Source organism: Mastomys coucha, unplaced genomic scaffold (genome assembly GCF_008632895.1).
Source record: "Mastomys coucha isolate ucsf_1 unplaced genomic scaffold, UCSF_Mcou_1 pScaffold20, whole genome shotgun sequence".
Lineage (NCBI taxonomy): Eukaryota > Metazoa > Chordata > Mammalia > Rodentia > Muridae > Mastomys > Mastomys coucha.
The window spans coordinates 82,436,789-82,459,509 of NW_022196903.1; the positions used below are offsets into that span (position 1 = coordinate 82,436,789).

At 49.5% G+C, this 22,721-nt stretch overlaps 1 protein-coding gene across 2 annotated transcripts in view; it reads right to left on the bottom strand.

Annotated features, from left to right (window-relative positions):
• Positions 1–21,049, bottom strand: part of Podxl2 (podocalyxin like 2) — a 32,521-nt gene extending 11,472 nt beyond the window's left edge. The window contains exons 1-2 of one of the 2 annotated variants that reach the window (XM_031382513.1): positions 20,930–21,049; positions 11,586–11,858 (exon numbers count right to left, since the gene is read on the bottom strand). In XM_031382513.1, the coding sequence (XP_031238373.1) occupies positions 11,586–11,858; positions 20,930–20,990 (334 nt within the window). In that variant the 5' untranslated portion in view covers positions 20,991–21,049. Of the gene's footprint in view, positions 1–11,585; positions 11,859–20,546; positions 20,849–20,929 lie in introns of those variants that run through there. The other variant, XM_031382514.1, reaches the window with a different exon arrangement.
• Between the last annotated feature and the right edge of the window lie 1,672 nt (positions 21,050–22,721).

Genomic DNA, 22,721 nt, shown 5'->3' on the forward strand with positions numbered 1-22,721 from the left:
CCCCACGAGGGATCCTGGGGTAAATGTCTTCCTCTTTGTTGCATGGGGTAATATTGAGCTTTGGTGAATGAGGTCTGCCCCCAAAACAGATAATGGACTAGAGGATATATTGTGGTCCCTGACAGAAGCATGAACGAGATGGAATCCTGGGCAGCCTGTGGTAATAGAATGGTCTGTGCTGTGTTAAGACAGACAACTGAAACTAGCCATCTGCCCAGAAATGACTGTCCTGCCTAAGGCAAGAAAGTAGTGGGAGAAGGACACACGGACTGTCCTCTGCACTATCCTTGGATTTGCCATGGGGTGGGGGGAAGTACACATGGGAGACATAACAGAGAGAGAGAGAGAGAGAGAGAGAGAGAGACAGACAGAGAGAGAGAGAGAGAGAGAGAGAGAGAGACAGAGAGAGAGAGAGAGAGAGAGACAGAGACAGAGACAGAGGCAGAGACAGAGAGACAGAGACACCGACAGAGACAGGGACGAACCTGTGGACAGAATCAGTCCTCAGGTCCAACCTCTAATACAGAGGAAAGGAAAATCTTAAGAGTCACCATGGAGAGAGGGCCTTGCTAATGGCTAGTCCAGGAACCCATGGGGATCAGTGAGTAGGCTGCCTCTGAATTGAGGAAGGACTCTTAAGAAGTTAAAGAGCACCTCACTGCCCAGCTTATGAGGTGATAGAAGGAGGGTACATTGTGGGAAGGGGCATGGGATCAGTTTGAGTGCTATGGAAGCAGAGAGGCCGAGCAATACAACTACCCATCCCTCCAGACAAGCGCTGCGTGATTTGAAGCAATGTGAGCGAGACCAGGCAGTCTCTGGTAGACCCCTGGTTATCACTGGGTGAGGTCTCTATGGACACTGGGCACTGGAAGACAACAGGGAAGCACAGACTTCACCAAGGGAGTCAGTCACTAAGAGATGTTTGATGGCATTCAAGGGCCAAATAGGACTGTGCTCACAGGAGCACTAAGATGCTGATTCAGCAGGGTGCTGGCCGGTCTCTGTCAACTTGATGCCAATTAAATCATGTGGGAAGAGGAAACATCAGTTGAGAAACTGCCCCCCTCAGACTGTCCTGCAGGCATGTTTGTGGAGCATTTCATTGATTAGTGATTGATAAGGGAAGGCCCAGCCCCACTGTGAGCAGTGCCATCCTTGGACTGGTGATCCCTGGCTATGTAAGAAAGCAGGCCGAGCAAGCCAGTGAGCAGCTTCTTCCATGGTTCCTACCCTGACCCCCTCAAGGATGGGCTATGATGGATAAGCGTAAGCCAAATAAACCCTTTCCTCTCCAGGCTGCTTTGGCCAAGGCGTTCATCACTGCAGTAGAGAGTCGACCAAGATGGACTGGTACAGGGATCGAGTGCCTTTGCAGAACCCCATGGTAGGACGAGATCTTTATGGGATAGTAGAGCCTCTGGCAGACCTGAATGATTTAGACTGGCATGGAAATTGGGTTTGTAAAATGCTAAAGCCATCAAGAGGGGGTGCCCATGGCAAAGTGTAAAGGAATCAGGAAAAGGAGACGGAGAGGCAGTGTAGACCCTAGGAACACAGGGCTCTCTGTCTATCACTAGCACTGCAAAGAACTAGCCAAATAAAAACATAAATAATTGTGGAGGACAGTCAGAGGACGAGCTGTGGACAGCACATGTCACCCTCTAAGACTGTGCCTGTGAACTGCGGCTGCCCCCGGGTTTACTAGGACTATCTTGGTGGCTTCAAGTCACTACAGTCGTCTGCTGCCTCTCTGGCTGAAGCCAAACTCCCAAAGCCTGCTGGAGGTTAAGATACATCCGAGCACCCATGGCACCCAGATGCAGCCACAGCTGACTAATAGGACTGCCCAGGGGCTGTTTTCAGGAAGCCTGTGGCAAAGACATCATCCGCAGAGTAGGGGCCACTAAGAGAAGTCTCTCAGACTTGACCCACCCCAACAAGAACAAGCTAAGTCACAAGACAGGGCAGGCCCAGAATGATCAGACACTCCCCTGAGCAGTCTCTAATAGCACACTGGCTCTCTGACTTTCTTCTGGAACTGCTGGGGAAAGATGCTGTAAAGTTACTGCGCCACCTTGTGGCTTAAGTCTGAATCTAACTCATCACTAGGTCCTAGACCAACCTGATCTCTAAACCCCACAGCTGGGAACTTGCTTCACAGATGGGGAGCCCAGGATGAAAGCATGGCCATGTCATTACTGTGGAGCCTTGGGTTCTGTGGAGTTAAAGTCACTTCACAGTCCCTTCGTTCAACAACCAGACTCAGCTTGGGATCCACACGAGAAGAGGAGTGAGCAGCTGTTATTTTCTCTGTATCTGTTATTTTCTACAGTATCAAGCTGGGCCTGAGTCCCGGGGGGTGCTGCTTTAGACATATAGGCAGGAACCATAATTTTTGGAATCTTCAGCTCGGAAATGGCCTGGAGTCTTCCTACCCCATACCCACCCTCCACTGTGGGATATTGTTATGACATCATAACATAAGAAGGAGCCTGGGGTTGTTAATCTTAGATGCCAACCTGATGGGATTTAAAATCACCATGGAAATAAACTTCTGAGCATGTGTAGGGGTTGGGGTGGGTTTCTAGATTACGTTAAACGAGGTGGGAAGACCCATCCTAAATCTGGTCCAACTATCCCAGGGGCTCTGGAGTCCTGGGCAGGATAAACAGGAAAAGGTGGCTGAGCTGAAGCATTCCTCTCTCTGCTTCCTGGCTGTCAGGCAATGTAACCCGCTGCCTCATCTTCCTGCCACCAGGCTCCCCCCACCATGATGGACTGCACCCTCAACATGTGAGGCACAGTAAACCCTCCCCTCCTTAAGTTCCTCTTGTCAGACATGTTGTTATAGCAACAGGAAAAGCGGTGAATGTCTTGCTTTTGCCTTCCCAGCAACCTCCTGGGGTCATACTGTACACCCCTTGTGCATCTCGTTAGAAAGAGCAGTGGCTGTGACTGTCACCACAAGGATGAGATCCCAGCCACCTGGGCCTCTAACTCAGGACTGCTGGGAGCCCCACCCTCTGTCAGGTAACTGGCTGTAATTAATTACCTTCTGGAACGTTCCTAGCCTCCTTTAAAAAGAAAAAGCCTTTCTCTCTTGCTGTCTCCCTCTTACTTCCTATCTTTTTTATCCCAATTCTTTTATCTAGAGAGAGCCACTTATTAAGGGTCCTTCAAGGGGAGAAAAAAGAGAATTTACATATTCTCTGAGTGCTTCCAATTTTACCATATCTCTCCTGGGGCCACACAACTAGACCCCTTCATCCTCTACCTTCCCTGTTGACACTCCTGTCCTTGAAACCCTGTGGGGTTTTTGTTTTGTTTTGTCTGTTTTTGTTTTGTTTTTCGAGACAGGTTTTCTCTGTGTAGCCCTAGCTGTCCTGGTACTCACTCTGTAGACCAGGCTGGCCTTGAACTCAGAAATCCACCTGCCTTTGCCTCCCAAGTGCTGGGATTAAAGGTGTGTGCCACCACTGCCCGGCTGTTTTTGTTATTTGTTTTTGAGACAGGATTTTTCTGTGTAGCTCTGGCTGTAGACCAGGCTGGTCTCAAACTCAGAAACTTGCCTGCCTCTGCCCTGAGTGCTGGGATTAAAGGTGTGCGCTCCACCACCTGGTTTCAACACAGTTTAAAAGAGCAGATGCCCACCAGTGCCTGCTGAGTGAGTTCTGGCCTTGGTGTATGATGTACCAGCTGGGGGCTCCCTGGAGCAGAAGAGGAGGCTCCACATGGCTGCTCCTGGGAGATCCTGCTGGCTCACAGGAGCCAGCACACTGTGAACCCTGCTCTCCTCAAATGGCTTGCTCCTCCACCCCTTTCTATTTCTGTCTTTTAACCTCACCATGGTGCTGGTGTTTGCTTTCTAAATATATCATGCTGTATGTCTCTCTGCTTCTTCTGGGCTTTGCATAAGTCCCTCCCTCAATGAACTAAGGCTGGGGGACCTTGTTCTGTCCCTCTCCCCAGGGCAGAGTGTTAGCACTGAAGACATTTGGCATTAGCTGAATTATTAATGGACTGACCTCCCTGTTCAAGGCTTGGAATTAAAACAGGCATCAGGGCCAGAGACTTTAAAAGATCACTTTTAATGTCCCTTCAGGTTATTGTCAAATCCCTGAAAATTGTCCCCTTAGTGCAACGGCCAGTCAGCAATTCAACCAAGTGTTAATGTGGAAATACCCAAAGCCAAAAGAGATCTCTATAGAATGCAGAGGAAAGGAGAGAGCCATCAGTCAGCTAAAGTGACCTTCTAAGGATCAGCCTCAACAGTCTTCAAAGAGATAGAGGCAAGGCTGGGATTTCACACGATGGTGAACACTGGCCTAGCATGCAGGAGGTCTAAAGCTCCATTTCCAGAACAGAGAAGAAAAGAGAAAAAAGAAAAAAACTACAGCCAGCTAGATGGTTCAGTGGGTGAAGGCACCTGCCACCAAGCCTGAGTTTGATTCCAGGACCCACAACACAAGGTGGAAAAACAGAACTGACTCTGGGAAGCTGTCTTCTGACCTCCATGCACACGTCAATGTACACATGCATGATGATGACACACAAAAATGCATACACATACACAAAATAAATAAGTAAAATATAATAAAACTTTAAAGATTCTAAACCTAGAATTCTAGCCCCCTAGAATCGATCAAGGGGCTCACACCCATGTTTTCAGGGTCCACCACAGCTCAGTTCACATTGTGGAAGCTTAAGAGCCCAGCGCTGTGATGACTTGCCTCTACTGAGCACTTGGGAAGCTGAAGCAGGAGAATTGCTGCAGCTCAAGGTCAGCCTGGGAAACTGGATGAGACCCTGTCTCAAAAACAAGGCCTGGCAATCTCTGGCTCCCTACAATGGAAGACAGAGTGCTGCTGAGGCAGTGGCCAGCGCCCCACTGGACCGTGGGACACCATCAGCCCTCACTGTGAAATTGCAGAAGTACTTGCTGGCACAGGACATTGGGGCTGATGATCAGCCCCCAGAGGTGTGTGTACCACAGCTCTGTTTAATGCCAAAGCCTTTTAAAAATCCATTTCCTATAAGAGAAATAAAGTCAGAAGAGACCAAAACAGTCAGTAGCTTTAGATGATGAGAATGTAGGCTAATTCTATTTTCTTCTTTTATTTGCACTTTAAAAATATTTATCTGCTAGTATTTGTTAGAAGCATGAAAATAAAGAGCTTTATTCCTGGGGTCAGGGTGCACTTGTTCCCTTCAGTGCTTGGCAGCTGGCTCTGCCTCAGGGCCTGTCCCTCCCGGTGAATGGACTCATATGGGTACAGTAGCTACAGGGTCAGAGCACGTGGCAGCAGCAGCAGCAGCAGCAGCAGCTACAGCTCAGCAAGGATCTGCGGTACAACACTGTCTCCAGGTCCCAGCAGACAGCTGCTTTGGTGTCTGGTTTCTCCAAGTTCCATTTCAGGCAGGCATAATTAAAGAAGTCTAGTAAGAGTGATTCCATCTAGGGAAGGGTGGCTGATTTGAGATTTAGCTTTGCCACTTATTCTCTGGGTAATTTAGTGCCACTTTTAAATCTCTGACCCAGTTTCCTTAGCTATAAAACAGTGATCGTGGCTTGCCTGCTTCTGTGATCCACGAGATGCTCAGAGTAAAAGCCCTATTCAAGGCTTTGCTGTTTGTGGTCCCCTCCACTACCCCTCTCTCTGTGAGTGTGATTCCCTTTGGGAATATGCCTCCCTCTTCTTGGAGTTAAGGTACCCCCATGCACTGGCTTTAGGGGTAGCTTACTCCAGCCCTTGTCAATCAGGGAATTCTGGCTTTGTGATAGGGCAGGCAAGGAGTTCAGGATCCAATCTGAGCCAACCTGACCCTTTCCTCACTCCCTATGGGGTCACTAAGGAAGGGGTCAATGACTTTTTCTGGACACTTGACCTGGATTGAAGCCATAGAACAAAATGGAACAGGATAGCCCAAATAGCCCTTGAAGCCATAGAACAGGATTGAACAGGATAGCCCAGACAGCCCAAGCTGACACATTGAGTCCCCTGTTAGAGCTGCAAGCCTTGTTCCATAAGGCCCCCATAGATCCTTTTCCATACAAGCCTATGAGTCTGTGCCTGAGGATTCTAGGACCTGCTGGCGTTCAGGGGTCACCCACACCCTCTCTGGCAGGACTCTTCCCTGGGACCTTAGTGCCTAATGCAGATCCAGCCTTACAGGAAAGGAAATGGGCAGAGAGTGACAGGGAGCAATCGTGGGGTACTGTAGACTGAATATCACCTCTGAAACTCACTTTGAAATGTATGGTTCAGAAGCCAACTGTGAGTGCTGGATACCTGCAACCATAACATTTAGGAGGCTGAGGCAGGAGGATTGTGAGTCCTGGCAGTGTGAGCTACATGAGGGGAGGGGGAGAGTTTAATTGTGGTTATGATAGTACCAAGATAGGCCTTTAATAAATGATTAGGGTCGGAGCTCCACCTCCTGGGTGGCTTAGTGTCATGATCAAGGGGTAAATGTCACAGAGCAGCTCAGGACCATGAGACCCAAAGGTCTCGCAGATGTGCCCTTTCTACTGTGGAGGTCTGGCTTCCAGAACCTTCCAATCCTACAATAGAAAGTGGCTAAAACTGTATAAAATGGCAGCTATTGTTTATCTCTAGCAGTTGGGAATGAGCTGATCTTGCTTTAACTCCTCCTCAAGCTTGCATGGCTACATCCACCCCTCCCCGACCCCTCCTCACTTTGTGGTGTCTGTTCTTCTAGAGAGACATAGACCTAAAGAGCAGCTCTGAGACAACTCAGTTCCACAGATGCGGGATATAGGAATCTGTCTCCTCAAGCGCCAGCAGAAGCCAGCAATGGGGGTGAGTAACACAGTACCTGTTGGGTCTTCGGGATATCTGCTTGCCTACCTACAGCTAGTGTGGACCCTAACTCTCTTCCCACCTCAGCCCTCTTACAGGACACCTGGCAGGCACCGCAAGGAAACTGTGTTTAGGGGCTGCTAGTGGCATGCAGAGACACAACTTCCAGCAGGTGGACTGGGAAGTGGGTACCTTCACCCACCACTGGCCCAGAGAGTGAGATGGCATGGGATACCAGCCCAGTGTTACTTGCCAGGCTACCCACCATGGACAGGGCACTAGCAGCACCACAGCTGCCAGCCTCTGCTCATGAGCAGCGTGACTGTCCCCTATTGAGCTGGGTAGTGAAGGATGGTCACCTAGCAACTAGGCGGCTAGGGTGAAAAAGAGCTTTTGTGGCCAATGGGATGGGAAGAATCAGAAGTAGAGGCTGAAGGAGCAGGCTTGAGGCAGTGCCAGTTAGAATAGGATTCTAGGGCCCATGCTAGAGTCACAGGTGAGCCCCTGAGTAGCTCATCTGCTCAGCTCTGCCAGGCAGAAGAGGAAGTGGGGCTGTACAATGGAGGGTTGGAAATATCAGCTACACTCTGTATAACTGGGGTTCACTCAGGAGTGTTTGCCCAGAAAGATGGGGCTATGTGGTATTAAAAGGCAAGACACAAAGGTGGAGGGGAAGGCCACCAGCATGTACTACACAGTTGAGGCCAGCAGTGAGGTTGCCTGCCTGTCTTCCCTTCCTTGCGAGTTTGTTGACTGTGTTAACATCACTCCGTGAGACAAAGATGAAAAGTCAGTAAACCAAGTGAGCCATATTGAGAGCTAGAAATCGGACAGGGCTTGAACTCAGCGGATGATGGTGAGACTTCTTATCATGAGGCCTGAAGAAGCCCAGGGAGGAGATACAACCCTTACCTGGACCCAAACTCTGCTTTGACCCCAGGATCAGTCCCAGAAACCTCTGCTGCTCTCCTACCCACTGCCTGCCTGCCTCTTCACAGTGGGAAGATCCAGAGAGAGGCACAGAGCCTCAGACTGCCCCTTTAGGACTGAGGGCTGAATTGTAATGATGAGTCACCTACCCGGGAAGAGATGAGGCCCCCTGGTGGTTTAGATGAGAATGTCCCCATAAGCTCCTGTTTGAACACTTGGTCCCCAGTTGATGGCACTCTTTTGGGAAGTTGTGAAACCTTTAGGAGGTGGAGCCTAGCTGGAAGAATAGGGTTCTTAGGGGCGGGCTTAGACACTTCCTTTCCAATCTCTATTTCCTGCAGGCGACGCATGCTCCTGTGACCACAGAGCTGCCCGCCATCACATCTTCTCCACCGTGGTAGACTGTATCCCCTTTAACTCCGAGCCAAAACAGACACTTCTACCTTTAAGTTGCTTCTTGTCCGGTGTTTGATCACAATAACAAGAAAAGTCACTGATATGGGTTTCTACCTCCCACCAACATTACAATAACTAAATGTAAAGTATCAAGGCCCAGGAGAATAGTGGGATTGAGGAGCAGATATCTCAGGGAGGAAAAACTTCTCTATAAAAAAAAAGCAACAAAAGCATTTAAAACCATTTTCAAGGGCCTGGAGCAATGGCTCAGCATTTAAAAGCGCTGGCTGTTCTTTCAGAGGTTTTGGGTTAGATTTCCAGAATTCACATGGACAGATCACTGCCTCCTGCCCTCTTCTGGATGCCCCGGGCACTGCACACACATAGTACACATAAACAAGCAGGCACACACACAGCAGGTAAACAAACACAATCTTTAAAACTTAAAAAAAGCAATTGACAGACTGTAAAGATGTTTCTGTCTGTAAGTGACAGAGACATCTTTTTCTTTCTTCTATATAAAAACTGTACAGTGGCAGAAAACAATAGGAAAAAACGTGGCAGTGGCGACAGCGGCAACCGCCTGCAGAGCACTTCCCACTGCCAAACGTTGTGCGGGGTGCTGGGAACACAGCCCTCCCTGTAAGGTGAGAATCCCCAGGTCCTAGAGGAGACTTGGTCTCCTTCTTTGGCCTTGCACTGTTCACTGATGTCAGTTGCTGTTAGTGGGCAGGGCTGGGACTGTAGAACCTGCCTTCTCTCCACCACCCCATGCTTCAAGTCCAAATGAAAACTATATTTTATTTATTTTCACTTTATGTGCGTGAATGTTGTGCCTACATACATGTATGTACATCACTTCCATGCCTGCTAGATCCTCTGGAACTGGGGATTATAGATGATGGGTTGTGTGCCACCATATGGGTTCTCCTCTTGAAGAGCAGCCAGTGCTCTAAGCCACTGAGCTATCTCTCCAGCCCTGAAAACTATAGTTGATATTTCTATAAGTAAAATATATTACATAGAATATGTTATATAATTTATGTTCAGAATATATACATATATAGATTTGATAATATGTATATAAATGAATATATACTTCATTTATATTAAGTTTACCAGGCTATTACCAAAGACCATTATAATTTTTCCTATCAAACTGAGCGAAATCCTCCCCTTGAGGGATTCTAGGGATGGAAGCCAGACTGTGGGCATGATTAGAGAGGCAACTCTATCTTTATACCTCATCTCCAGACCCTGGCTTTCTTGAGACTGGGTCTCGCTAGCTAGTCTGCATCAGCTGCCTGCATGCAAGGAATGCTTGGGCCATCATACCTGGCTAATGGAACTCAGGGATGGGAAACATCTCAGGCCCCAGAACTCAGTACCTCTAGTGAGTGCATGCTGGAGACTCCCTGGGGGTCACATTTGAGATGCTTCCAGAGCCCTTGTAAAGACCCACACACTTGATAGCAGAGCTGTCCCACTTGTCTTTCAACTGTCTAAAACTCTCCTCTACCACTGCCCCAGGATGACTCGATCAATCACAGCTCTGGGCTCCCATGGCCCTGTCTCTGACAGGCTCCTCGGTGAGAGGAAGAACAGGACATTGAGGCACCTGCAGATAGGATGCTAGATGTGGAGTGGGAAGGAGATGGTCACCAGAGATGGTTACCTCCCAATCATTTGTACCCAAGGGTGGTGACATGCATCTGTGGCCTGCCCTGGATTCCTAAGGATCCGTCCACATCCTGCCAGCCTTTTGCAAATCCTTATCTCTTGAGGGCTATTTGGGTTCCCTGTCTTCTCTTCCTGGGTGGGATGCTGGCTGAGAAACCGCTTGACCTAGTGATTTCATTCTAGCCATTATACCAGGGGACCTTATACCCAGGGGAGTGCAAAAAAGTATGAGGCCATTTGCTGCTGCAACTAAACCTGTAAACCACAACAGGGGAGGAGCTCAGACCACCTGACAACCATGTGTGAGATACTGCACAACTGTTAGAAATTGAGTGGTAGGGGCTGGAGAGATGGCTCAGAAGCCATGAGCACTGGCTGCTCTTCCACAGGACCTGGTTTGATTGCAAGCACCTAGACGGTGGCTTGTAACTATTTGTAATCCAGTCTCAGGGGACCTATCCCTCTCTTGGTCTCCTTGGGTTGTAGGCACCCACAAGGTGCAAAGAGAAAATACATGCTAGCAAAACACCCATACACACAAAACAAAAATAAAAGAAATTTGTAAGAAAAAAAGTCAGATTGTAAAAGGATGATTAATAATGTGGAAATATATTTAAGAAATATGTCGAATGAAAATAGAATGGTCCTGGGGCTGGAGAGATGGCTCAGTGGTTAAGAGCCCTGACTGTTCTTCCAGAGGTCCTGAGTTCAATTCCCAACAACCACACAGTTGCTCACAACCATGTGTAATGGGATCCGATGCCCTCTTTTGGTATGTCTGAAAACAGCTACAGTGTACATATACATAAAATAAATAAATAAATAAATAAATAAATAAATAACATTTATTTATTTATAAACATAAAATAAATAATTAAAAAAGAAAAAGAAAATAGAAATGTTCCTATGGTTCTAGTTTTTTCCCCCAGTTTTCTGTTCTTGTATTGTGGGGGGCTTTATTTCCTTTGAATTAACATTGGTTTTTTTGTTTTGTTTTCTTTTTTAATTTCTATAGTGTTTATCTCCTTCTTTGGAGACAGGGCCTCATTCACAGGCTGACTGGGAACTCACTGTGATCCAGCTGCATGCTGTGATTAAAGATATGGCTTTCACAAACCACAAATATTCATGTAAAAATTATTAGATTTATATATCTTATTTTAATGTGCATGAGAGTTTTCCCTGCATGTATGTCTGCCTGTGCACCGCATGTGTGCCTGGTGTCCTGGGAGTATAGAGAAATTCAGAAGAGGGAGTAAGGTTCCCTGGGACTGGAATTACAGATAGCAGCTGTGGGCCACCATGTAGATGCTGGGAATTAAACTCAGGAACTCTGGAAGAGCAGCCAGTGTTCCTAACCAGTTCTTGTTTAAATCACAAAGCATAGATCTGCTGAGCATGTCATAGTTTTGGAAGATCTGTGGCTGAATTTTGATATCACAGTTCTCTTTTCCTAGTCTTTAAAAAGAGGACCCCATAAGCCCAGCACATCACTGCTGAGGCCAGGGCTCCTTGCACTGACTACCAGCCCCAGGCTGTATGTGTGGGTGCCTGGGCTCAAAACAGTAGTCACTATTAAGGAGAAACTTAGTCTTAGAGATGTGACCATGACAGATGATTGGCGGCCTGGAAGCCACCAGAGAGGAAAGGAGAAGGGGCTGGAGTAGAAACTGCCTCATTCCCCTCCCCTTCTCCCCCCTCCCCCCGTATGGCTCACTCCTGATGTCCTGTGTAGAAGTAAGTGAGCAGAGCTACCTGCAGTGGGACCCAGGTCCAGGCTGGAGCCATTTAGTTCCTCCTCTTCCCAGAAGTACTGTGGCGGCTGCAGGAGCCGGGACTCCTCGCTGTCCTCACTGGGGAAGCCCGAGCCTGGGGCTAGGCCGGCATCTAGACCCATGGCCTCACTGGGCTCCTCCGAGTCCAGTGGCTCAAAGTCAGTGGGCAACAACAGATCCAGCAGGGATGTGGAGGTGAGGCCCTCGGGGCCAGGTTCATCCACGCCCACTGCACAGGCACCCAGGGAAGCTCCTGTAAACACAAAGCCAGACATTAGGAGGGGTAGTAAGGACAAGGACTGGCTAGACAAACCACGGAGGTAGACACCTCTCAGCTGCAAGGGGACCTGAGGTGCCCTCTGTAGTGTGTTTAGTCTTCCCTGTGACCAGCAGGACCAGCAGGGAGTGAGAACTCAGTGACCCGGCTCCCCTCATCCTCAGGATGCGCAGAGAGCTCCTCTGTCCCAGTCTGGTAGCTGTGCCAGGAACTGCAGGTACAAATGTGAGCCAAGGACCTTGCTCTGCATGTGACAATGTTCTCTTAAGTTTGCATCCCAGCCTGAAACTCTTCCAGCCTGCATTAGGTGCAACTGGCACCCAGGCAGGTCTCCTGGGTGCAGTTTAATCACCCATGCCACGTTGCAGGGCAAACTCACTAGTGCTGGTAATTTTGTACGCTTATTTAGAACCTTAGACCCTCCCAAGTTATTGAGACAAAACAATGACCAGACTACATATTAAAAGGGATTGTCTTCTCCCTCTTTCCACCTGACACTGAGATCAGCCAAACTTGACTACTGACCAGTTTCACAGCTAGCTTGGCCACCATATCGTGGATGCTTCGAGAGGTTGCTCAAGGCCCCTGGGTCTCACCTCCTCACCTAGAAGGCCAGGAGGCTAGTGGAAGGGCCCTCTGAGTCCCCCCCTAAGACTAAGAACATCAGTGGTGTGGGGAGGGCAGGTCCAAGCCCCCACCCATGCCCCTGCACTGGATGTGGATTGTGACCTGCTGTGATTATAATGAAGGGAAAATTTCACTGATGTTTATAATAAAAACAAGACCTCATATTTTCAGGGCCACGTGCAAAGTGCCTTACAAACAGTATCTGAATTTTAATCTCCTCAACCCCCTAATGAGGAAGGCAGGGCTTGGCCGCAGAAGGAAAGGACCACAGAGTTCCAGCAGAAACTGGGGAGATGTCAGGTACATTGTGCATGTGTCAGTCAGCCCAGGACTAGGAATAGCACACTGACCAAGAGGAAAGCATCTGGGTGGAGCTTAAGAGGGCCAGAAGGGGCGGCAAGAAGGGTACCAAAAAATAAGTTTATACTTGTCTTCCCTCCCTAGGCTGAGTGGCTCCAAGCTCATTCCTCACATCCAACCTTAATGTCCTCTTGTCTCAAGCATGGACAATCACTCCAAGCCCAAGACCCAGAGGGAGGGAACACTTGTTCCACGTAGGCAGAGCTGTCTATACCCAGTGAGCCCCCAGGTACTGTGTGCTGCTGTACAGGGACCCGAGGAAGGCACGGAGGCCAGGAGGTCCTCCACCTAGGGAGCCCTAAGAGCAGACAACGGGCTGTATCTTCCAGAAGAGGCTAATGTCAGTGTCAGGGCTCATCAACGTTCAGTGTGGCCTCCCAGTCGATCCAGGCTGACTATGGAGGTAAAGGCAGGCTCACAGGGTGAGAGCGGCATGCTAGATCCTGCTACACTGCGGCTCAGACACTCCACTCTCAGCAAGCTTATCCACAGGCCTCACTCTGAACTGTGGGAGGCCAAGTCATACCTGGTGGGGGGAGCTCTGCCGGGAGATAGGACACTGCCATGCTCTGCCTGGGTGTGTCCTGTGGCCGGGGGAGTTTCTGGCTCAGAAGCTGGGAACCGGGATACACACCTCTTCCAGGGCATCTCTAGCTATCCCAGATACCAGGTCCAAAGTCAAAGGTCCTGCCGACATAATGCTAAAGCTGTCTTCATAATGCTCCTGTGTCCGTCTTATCAACTCACGTGGGAAGGGCACTACATAACCATGCTCCAAGATATCAAGAGACCAGAGGGAGACGTGGCAGTCTTCTTGAGGCCCACAGCCTCTATAAGAGGACACCGCTGAGTCCTTCTTCTCCAACTCTCATTCCATCACAGGGAGATCCTAAGATACTCATGGGGAAGAGCAATATCCATCCCATAATAGGTGGATAGTAGTGAATCAGGATGCTGGGTCTCACACAGAAACCACCCAGGTGCAAGGCTCTTCTCTGAGACTGTGGGAAGGGTTATCCTCCAGGGGGACACACCTCTGAAACTCAGCTTGCAGTTCTTCCCTTGAGGCTAAGTCCCCACTCCCAGACTTGAGCTACGGTACCATCTTCATGACAGGCCTCAAGCTTTATTTATTCTCTTAGGGCTTCTGGTCAATCTGCCCAGGCTAGTCTGATCTACGAGAGTCCGTGTAGAAAGCAACCAGGTTAGCATAGTGTTCCAGCTGAAACTGGAAACAGCCAGGAGGAGCAGACATGCAAACTTGAAGAAGTTTGGCTTCGATGAGAACTGCCGGCAGAACCCAGGCTACATGGCTAGCCCAGTCATGAGCTAAATTAACAGAGTTTTTTCAAAACCAGTACCTCTTACCCCAGAGCCAACATGGACTAGTGGGTAGGGGTGTGTGGGAGTTAAACAGAGAGGTAAGCCACAGGTAAGCCTTGAGCCCAGTTACTCTGTGAGGAGCCCCAAGAATCCACATTTCTAGAAAGTTCCCAGGTTGATGTTTCTAGTTTGGTGATCCCATCAAGAATTTCTGGGGGTTGAGGCCAGAGAGATGGCTCTATGGTTAAGGGTCCTGACTGCTCTTTCCAAGAATATGGGTTCAATTCCCAGTACCCACATGGTAGCTCACAACCATATATAACTCCAGTTCTGGAAGATCTGATGTCCTCTTCTGGCCTTTTACTGAACTAGGCACACATGTGATACATGATGTACAGATATATGTGTAGACAAAACATCCATACATATTAAAAAATAATAACAAAAAGAATTTCTGGGGAGTTTTTAATATTGCTTTTAAATTTACATTTATTCTCTCTTGTGTGTATGTATGTGTGTGCACACTTGTGTGTGCTTGCATGCACATGTGTGCACATGTGTGCGGGTGCACATGTGCATAGATATCAAAGAACAACTTTTGGGAAACAGCTCTCCCCTTCTACTGTGTGGGCTGGAGAGATTGATTCAGGTCACTGGGCTTACTGACAAGAGCTCTTACCTACTGAGCTATCTTGCCATCCCAAGAAGTTCTATTGTAAGTCACAGAATTTGGGGATGATTTGTTACAAACCCCCAAATTTAATGTAACCTGTATGTATACTAAGAAAGGTTATAAATGGAATTCTTTCATATCAGAGTAGGATTATACTCGTTCATGCATGCAATTGAGAAATATTGTTGGCTTTGCACCAGGCATTATACAAAGTCAGGTATATACAGAAATAAGAAAGATATAGTCCCTGATCTGTCATGAAGACAGATCGCCATAGCATACTGTAACATGCGGTATATGTATGTATGTGTGTATGCATGTATGTTTTATGTATATAAGAGGCCTAAAAGTATACCACAGAATGACAGCATGGTGCCTGTGCTAGCAGACTGCAAAGCAGAGAGAAGGCTGAACAAGTGATGCTGGGAGGGAGCTCAGCTTGGGCAGAACCTGGGAATGCTCACTCCTCATCTCATTCTACAGGGTGGACAATGGTGCTCCCCAAGAAAGCACATATACAATGTGCCAGGCATCACAATTACTGGAATGAGGTCCACACTACTCACAGATCAAAAGGCCAGTTTTGGAAGGAAGGAATCAGGTCTATTCAAAGACCAACATCTTGAGAAGGTGGGGGTGCCTCTCCAAGCTCCACACTCCCAATATGCTGGCCCATGAATATCCTCTAACCAACTCTCTCCAGAGACAGGCCCCCAGGGATCTTTTGGGTATTTCAGGATTCGCCACCACTGCTCACTGTGTACGTCTCTCCCCCACACTACCCTCTGGAACAGAGCGCCACCAGGGCCTAAGCATACATATGACTCACCCAGTGTGCCGGGCTCTGCATGGATGAGTAATGCTGTTGGTCCACAGACCACACTTGGAATAGCAAAACTTAGAGTAGCTTCTGACAGCCAAATTGGTACCCACCATCCCATCGCAAAGATGACCCAGCCATATTCTCTAAAGTGGTAGAGGGACCCCCCCCCACCAATGGGCGAAGCTCAGTACCCCTCCCCCACTCTCCACCGTCACAATCATTCCCCACATGCTCTGTGCTTTAAACTGAATTTCTAGAGATTTCAGGAACATAACAACCTCCTTTGCTTTCTTCATACACACTATGCCTTCTGCATAAACATCCATTTATCCTTATCTCTCCCCTACCTAATTCTCAAAGATCTGTTTATTTTTATTTTTCCTGAATGTGTGCCTGCATGTACCACCTGCAATGTAATGCCCACGGAGCCAGGCTGAGCACAATGGATCCTGGAACTAGAGTTGTGAACCTCAGTGTGGGTGCTAAGAACTGAATCTAGGTCCTCTGCAAGAAAAGCAAGTGCTCCCAACTGCCGAGCCATCTCTCCAGCCTCCTCACCTGCCTAATTCTTATTCCTGACTCTGGACACAGCTCTCTCTCTCTCTGTGTCTGTCTCTCTCTGTGTGTCTCTGTCTATCTGTCTCTCTGTCTCTGTCTCTCTGTCTCTGTCTCTCTGTCTCTCTCTCTCTCTCTCGTGTGTGTGTGTGTGTGTGTGTGTGTGTGTGTGTTGTATGCGTGTGAGCATGTGAGTATGCACACATGCAGTGACCAGAGAAGAATGCCAGGTGGCTTTCCCTATCATTCAGTGCTAATCCCTTGAGCTAGGGTCTCTTACTGAACTGGAAGCTTAGGTGGCTGGCCAGCAAACTCCAAGATCTACCAGTCTCTGCCCCGCAAAGCTGGGGTTACAGCATATCCAGCCATGCCCAGCCTTTGTGGATGCTGGGACTCTTAAGTCAGGTCTTCATGCTTGTACAGCAACCATTCTTATCCACTGAGACAACTTCCCAAATATCTTCTGAGCAGCCTTCCTTTCCTAGTCACTAGCCTGGGCAGGGTGCCGTTCTTTGTTATTCCAGCCTTGGCCCTACAGTCTGCTCACCCAGTGAGAAGAGACAAGCATACAACCTCCCTCAGATGGTAAGCACATAGTGGGTCCCTTGACACTGGGAGTCTAGTTCCTGATATGCAACTGAGCCCAACAAGCCCTTGAGTGAATAAATAATAATTGGGTCAGACCCTCTTGTTCTACAGATGAAGTCACCGAGGACTCTTGGGACTAAGTTAATAGAAAGAGCTGTAATTAGCTGCTTCTCCCCACAGGAAGGTCTTACAGATGTTGTATGAAGGAGGTTGGGGAAGTAATTATTTGCTGAGCTGGGCTGCATAAAACAATATTCAAGGCAGCATAGTTACCCCCATAGGATGTGCGTACCAAGGAGGGAAGCCAGCACTGAGGATTAGAGGGCACCCTTTTCCTTTGGACATGCTGCCCAGGGTTCCAAGCTGAGTTCAGGTGGAGGGCTCTGCCTTCCCTTGAAGTGCCTCCACAATGCTCACACAGGTCCACGGGGCCCTGTTTAGAAACATTTCTAGAACGCGTCCTTATTTATTTAACACCTACTTTCTAATTTTAAAAAAGCAGAACAGATTCATGGAATCCTGTCAACCTAATGCCAATTAAAACCAAGATTCCCATATGAGGAAGGTGCCATCTTACTGCAGGAAAAATTCATACAAGAATCACTTGGTCACTCCTGAGCTTGTGGTCTGAGCCGAGTAGCATGCCAGGCCCTCTCTGGTGATGCAAAGATGGACGTTGGAGAGTCTCTGCCTGCAGGGAAATTAGCAGTTTAGGGGAAAAAATGGAATCTAAATTGTATACAGGATACCAGCTGCTTCGGCAGCCCTCGTATGCAGCAGCAGCCTCCCCAGAGCTGGGGAAACAGGGATGGCACAGAGCCAAATGAGAGAAACCAATCTGGAAAAACTCATTCATGCATCCCAGGAAGAAGAAAACGTCAGGTGATGAGGGATGTGTGTGCTAATTAAACCCTCAATGTTGTACAGGTTCCCAGTGCGCCTGAGCAGCCACACTTCCAGGCCAGGAGGAGTAAAGCTTTATCCACACACTGTGGCTCAGCAGGGATGCTAGAGAAGACAGATTAGCCACAGTAGGAGCAAGTAAGGTTGGTCTTCCTCAAGAATTGTGAACTCACACTCCACATGGGTCCTGAAGAGATGTGCCCCGCTTGCCTCAGAGTCTCTGAACTACCTCCTCGGAACCTAACTTAGCTGGGTCTAGTGGCACACACCTTTAGTTCTAGCACCTGGGAGGCAGACACAGGCAAATCTTTCTGAGTTCAAGGCCAGCCTGATCTACAGAGTGAGTCCTGGGACAACAAGAGCTACATGATGAGACCCTATCTTGAAAAGACAAAACAAAACAAAACAAAACAAAACAAAACAAAACAAAACAAAACAAAAAAACCCTAACTTAAGTGTGGTAGAGAAGCAGCCACAGTCAATTGGCCCAGCACTCCAGCCAACTGCCCTATGACAAGAGGGTAGAGCTACAGGCGTGGGAGGCCAGGTCTGTGTGCAGAGCTGGGCTCATCTTAGGTTTGCCCAGGTGGGACCCCTTACTTTCCATCTACACCCCAACAGCTGGCAGTGCCCCCCCCAGCATCTCCGCTTTATCAACCTTTCCTGGTGGTCTATAGCCATTCACAAAGACTGAAATCTGACTTTAAAAGGTGGGGAGGGGAATCTGATATTTCCCTTGGTTCTGACTTTTTCCCAACCAAGTTTTTATTTTCCAGAAGGCATGTTCCTTGCAATGGCTGCTCTGTCTTTATATAGACCAGATTATTTTTCAAAGGCTTGGGTAGTGGTTGATCAGTTAGACAATCTAAGGGGGAAGGCGGACGACTTTTCTCTTTAGACCTGTCCACCATAAAAGGACACCAGAATAGAAGGTGAGCCCTGTCCATTCTATATATGATTACTTTTTAAATTTAGTAATGAGTCTGCCTCAGTGGAGTCCCCCACCTGGCTTTAAAATTTCAGAATTATGCTTGCTGTGTGATTCCTTTTCTTCCTCAAGCTCACTGAATTTTCTGTTACTTCACCACCCCAAAGGGAGGCAGAAAGGAAATGGCACACAGGAGGGGATAAGGGGGATCAGCATCAAGAAAAATCAGATCCAAACAAGCCCAGAAAGAGGGCCAAGGAGACAAGCAGACATCTTCGGGGCAAGAACCTAGAAAAAAAAAAAAAAGCCAAGGCCCCAGAACCCAGTGTGTGTCTTCCTGCACGGGTCCCACTCAGTCCTGGCAGGCTCTTCTGTCTCCCACCAGCTGTACTCGGCCCTCCCCTGTCAGCGGCTTTCAAGTCAGATCCCCCTAAGCCCTTAGCAGACACCAGCATGGGAGGTGGCTGGGCAGCATCTGCCACTCTGCCCCCACAGCCTGGAGTGGCAGCCACAACAGAAATGCACCACCATCCCACACCCCCATCCCCCAACCTCACTCTACTGATGTTTGCTGCTGAGAAGGAGTGCGTAAGTGAAGCATTCTTCTTTCTACACAAAGGTGTAAGAAGGAGGCACACTGATATACACACATGTGCCTGCACTGAGGCAGGGGCATACTAATGGAGAGAGTGTGGGGGGAGAGAGGAGGAAAGGAGGGAGCCTGACTGTCATCCCACTGGTCACTAGGATGGGGTCATGGGAGCCAGGCCTCCATCCTGACTTGCACTGCTGGCAGGGATGGTGTGGTTCCCACCTAGAGAGAGCATATCTCCCAGAGAGGACTGTATGCAAAGATTTGGGTGGTCTGTGTAAATGTCCCAGGCCAACATCAATAGACATTTCTCCATAAAATGTGCCCGGGGTCTGTTACCTCCGTGACTTTTTTTTATTTTATTTATCTATTTATTTATTTAGAGACAGGGTGTTGCTCTGCAGCCCAGACTGGCCTTGAACTCCCAATCCTCCTGCCCCTTAGGTTCCTAAGAGCTGGAATTACAGGTCAGCGTCCCCCCCCCCTCCCCAGACGTTTTCCTGGGGTTCTAACATTGACAGTCTCAAAGGAAGGGCCCACCACCTATCCATATCAAGCAAGGTCTTTACCGGACCGCACACAGACGCCCCCCTCGAATTTGTATACATTACACAGGGTGGGTTTTGTTGGGGTAACTGCCTGAGCAGTTACCATGCCTGTAGCCAGTCCCATGCCTGTCTCCACTGGAGGGGAAGTGGCTCGGGGCTATTCACCAAGTCCTGTCGCCCACCCAGCCCAGCATCCTGCTCCTGCACCAGGCCCACCTTAGGATGGGGTCCCAGCTCCAATCTTTCTTGAGAAGCTGCTCTCTGATGTCCTGGTCTGACCCACCTTTGCAGTCAGCCTTCCTCCCTCCCCTTCTGTGGTGGCGGCTTGCCTCTGAGCCTGTCAAGCTTTTGTGCCCGCCCCCTACACTCGCACACACCCCTGAATCCCATGTCTACCCTGAGAAGCTGTCTCTTTCTCCCTCACACACATATTTCTTACCTGCCTCAGGCCCCGACCTGTCACACGCCCACACTAACGAGGTATCCGGAGTGACTGCTGAATGAAAACCACGTACCCGAGCCTCACACACAGCCCCATATGGCGGTAGTCGCTGTCGCAGACCTACCCCTTTGTCAGCTCCTAATAAAGTTGCCCCGCGCAGTCGAGGACACGCGTTCACAACGACACGCACACGCCTTCCCAGGCAAGCGCCACGCACATGTAAACATCCACCCCGGCCACGCAGCTCTTTCTCTCTCGGCCCTCGGCATCCCCGGCCCACGCGCTTTGGGTACCCGCCGGACCTTTACGATGCGATTTCTCCAAGGGTGTCACCCGTGCGCTCGCCTCCCTGCTGCGCTTCTCTACACCCTCGAGCGCACACACGCACACACCCCTCTGCTCCGTGGCCGCAGACTGGTCACCTGTCACCTGTCACCTGGCGAGGGGTGGGGCGCGGACACCCTAGTGCAGCGGCCCCGCCGCCACCGTCCTCGAGCGCGCGCGTGGCACGGAGCATCCAGCGCCCAGGACAGGGCGCCTGGGGGGTCCCCGCGCCAGGCCCCGCGCCGCCGCCTCCTCCCCGCGCGCGGCCGACCCCGCGCGCCCCACAGCCTTTGTTCTGCGGCGCTGCCAGCACTGGCCCTTTGCGCGCTGCGCCCTCGCGGCGTGGCCCGGCCCCACTCACCGGCAGCCAGCAGCAACAGCAGCGGCGGCGGCAGTCGGGCGGCCCGCAGCGGCCGGGCCATGGTGCAGCGTTGCCGCCCGCAGCCGCAGCGCCGCGGCGCCCGGGCCGGCCTCGGGGGCGCGCAAAGCGAAGGCGGCGGCGCGCGCGCGCCCCGTTGGCCTGCGTACCCGTCACTCAAGCGCTCGTCCACCCAATCGATACAGCGGAGGACTCGGGGGCGGGGCCCTACTGCGGAGTCTGGCTTCGCACCTGCACCTCGGGCCTCGCGCACTTCGCCACCCGGGGGACATTCCTGGGAAGCGGTCCTGGTCCCGAACCTTTTGGGCAGCAGGCCGGTCCCCAGTTACAGCGAAGGAGACAGAGGCCAGGATCAACAGAGACCTGCTGGGGCACGTGGCCTGGGAATCCTGAAGGCCAGAGAGGACCAGGCTTTGGTGAAGAGAGAGGCAAGAGCAGAGAGCTGAACTCTGTGCCAGGTGTAGTTTATTTTCATTTTATGTGTGTGAGTGTTTTGCCGGCGTGTATGTATGTGCACCACGCGCGTGCTTGAAGTCCACAGATGGTTGTGAGCCACCATATGGGTGCTGGGAACTGAACTCAGGTCAGTTCATCCTCTTAACCTCTGAGCCACTACCGCCTCCATCCAGGTGTAGTTTAGACTCCAATTTCCAGCTGGCTTTCATAGCCTGAGCAGATTTGTCCCTGTCTTCAGACATCTCGTGACAATTGCCTTTCTTTCTAGCCTGTGCTTCCCTTGACTTCAAGTTTCCTCCAGTGCCAAGCACGATGATGGCAAATAAGACAGGCATTGCTTGTCCTCAGTCTCAGAGAGCAGGAACATTCCGCAACATGTGTGCCCAGAGCCACAACTGTAGGAAGGCAGGTTAAGCACAAACCACGACAGAGGGGACGACCTTCCATGGAGACATTCATAGGATGCATGGATGTTGGGTAAGCTGGGTTTGGGCGAAACCATTCTAGATAGAGAGAAATTGTGGCAATTCCCAAGATAGAAAGATGTCTCCCTTCTTTAAGAAACAGTGAAAACACCAACTGACGCATGACTGTCCCGCGCCCATAATTTTGTGGAATTTTTACTTTACATACAATAAAGTAGGAAAATATTTGTGCAAAATAACAAACTGTAACCAGACAAGGTGTGTGCATGTAAACCCAGCACTAGAAGGGATTTGGGTTAAGACCAAGTCTGTCTGAGCGACATACGTTTGTCTGGTGGGGGAGGGGCATTAAAGAGACAGCTCAGCAGAGAGTTTGTGGCTCCTGGAGGACCCAGGTTTGGTTCCCAGCACCCACATTGCTGCTGTCTATAACTTCAGCTCCAGGAAATCAGATGCCGTCTTCTACTAGACTGAATCAGTCTGTAGTTTTAATGACTTCAAACTGATGGACCAAAGGCATGCTCTGTTGGGAGAGAGGCTCTAGGTTTGTGTTAAGAAAGAAGAAAAGGCTTTGGATTCTTTCCAAAATAATAAGGGTCAGACTTGACAGAGGGCGACCCTCTGAGGAGCTTGACTACAGGCTAAGAAGAGGAAGACTGGCAAGATCAACAAGATGGGTAATGTATACACTGATCCCTGCACATGGGGATAGCTCTGGGACTGGCTGAGATGGAAATGTCTAAATACAGCCAACAAATTGTATTGAATACAAAATTATTAGGGCTTATTATTACATACATCCTTTCAGATAGCATAAATGGAGATTTGAGTTTGAGTATACGATCAGACTAACTTCTGAAGACAGTGTCTTTCACCTGTTCAAACAAAGAGCA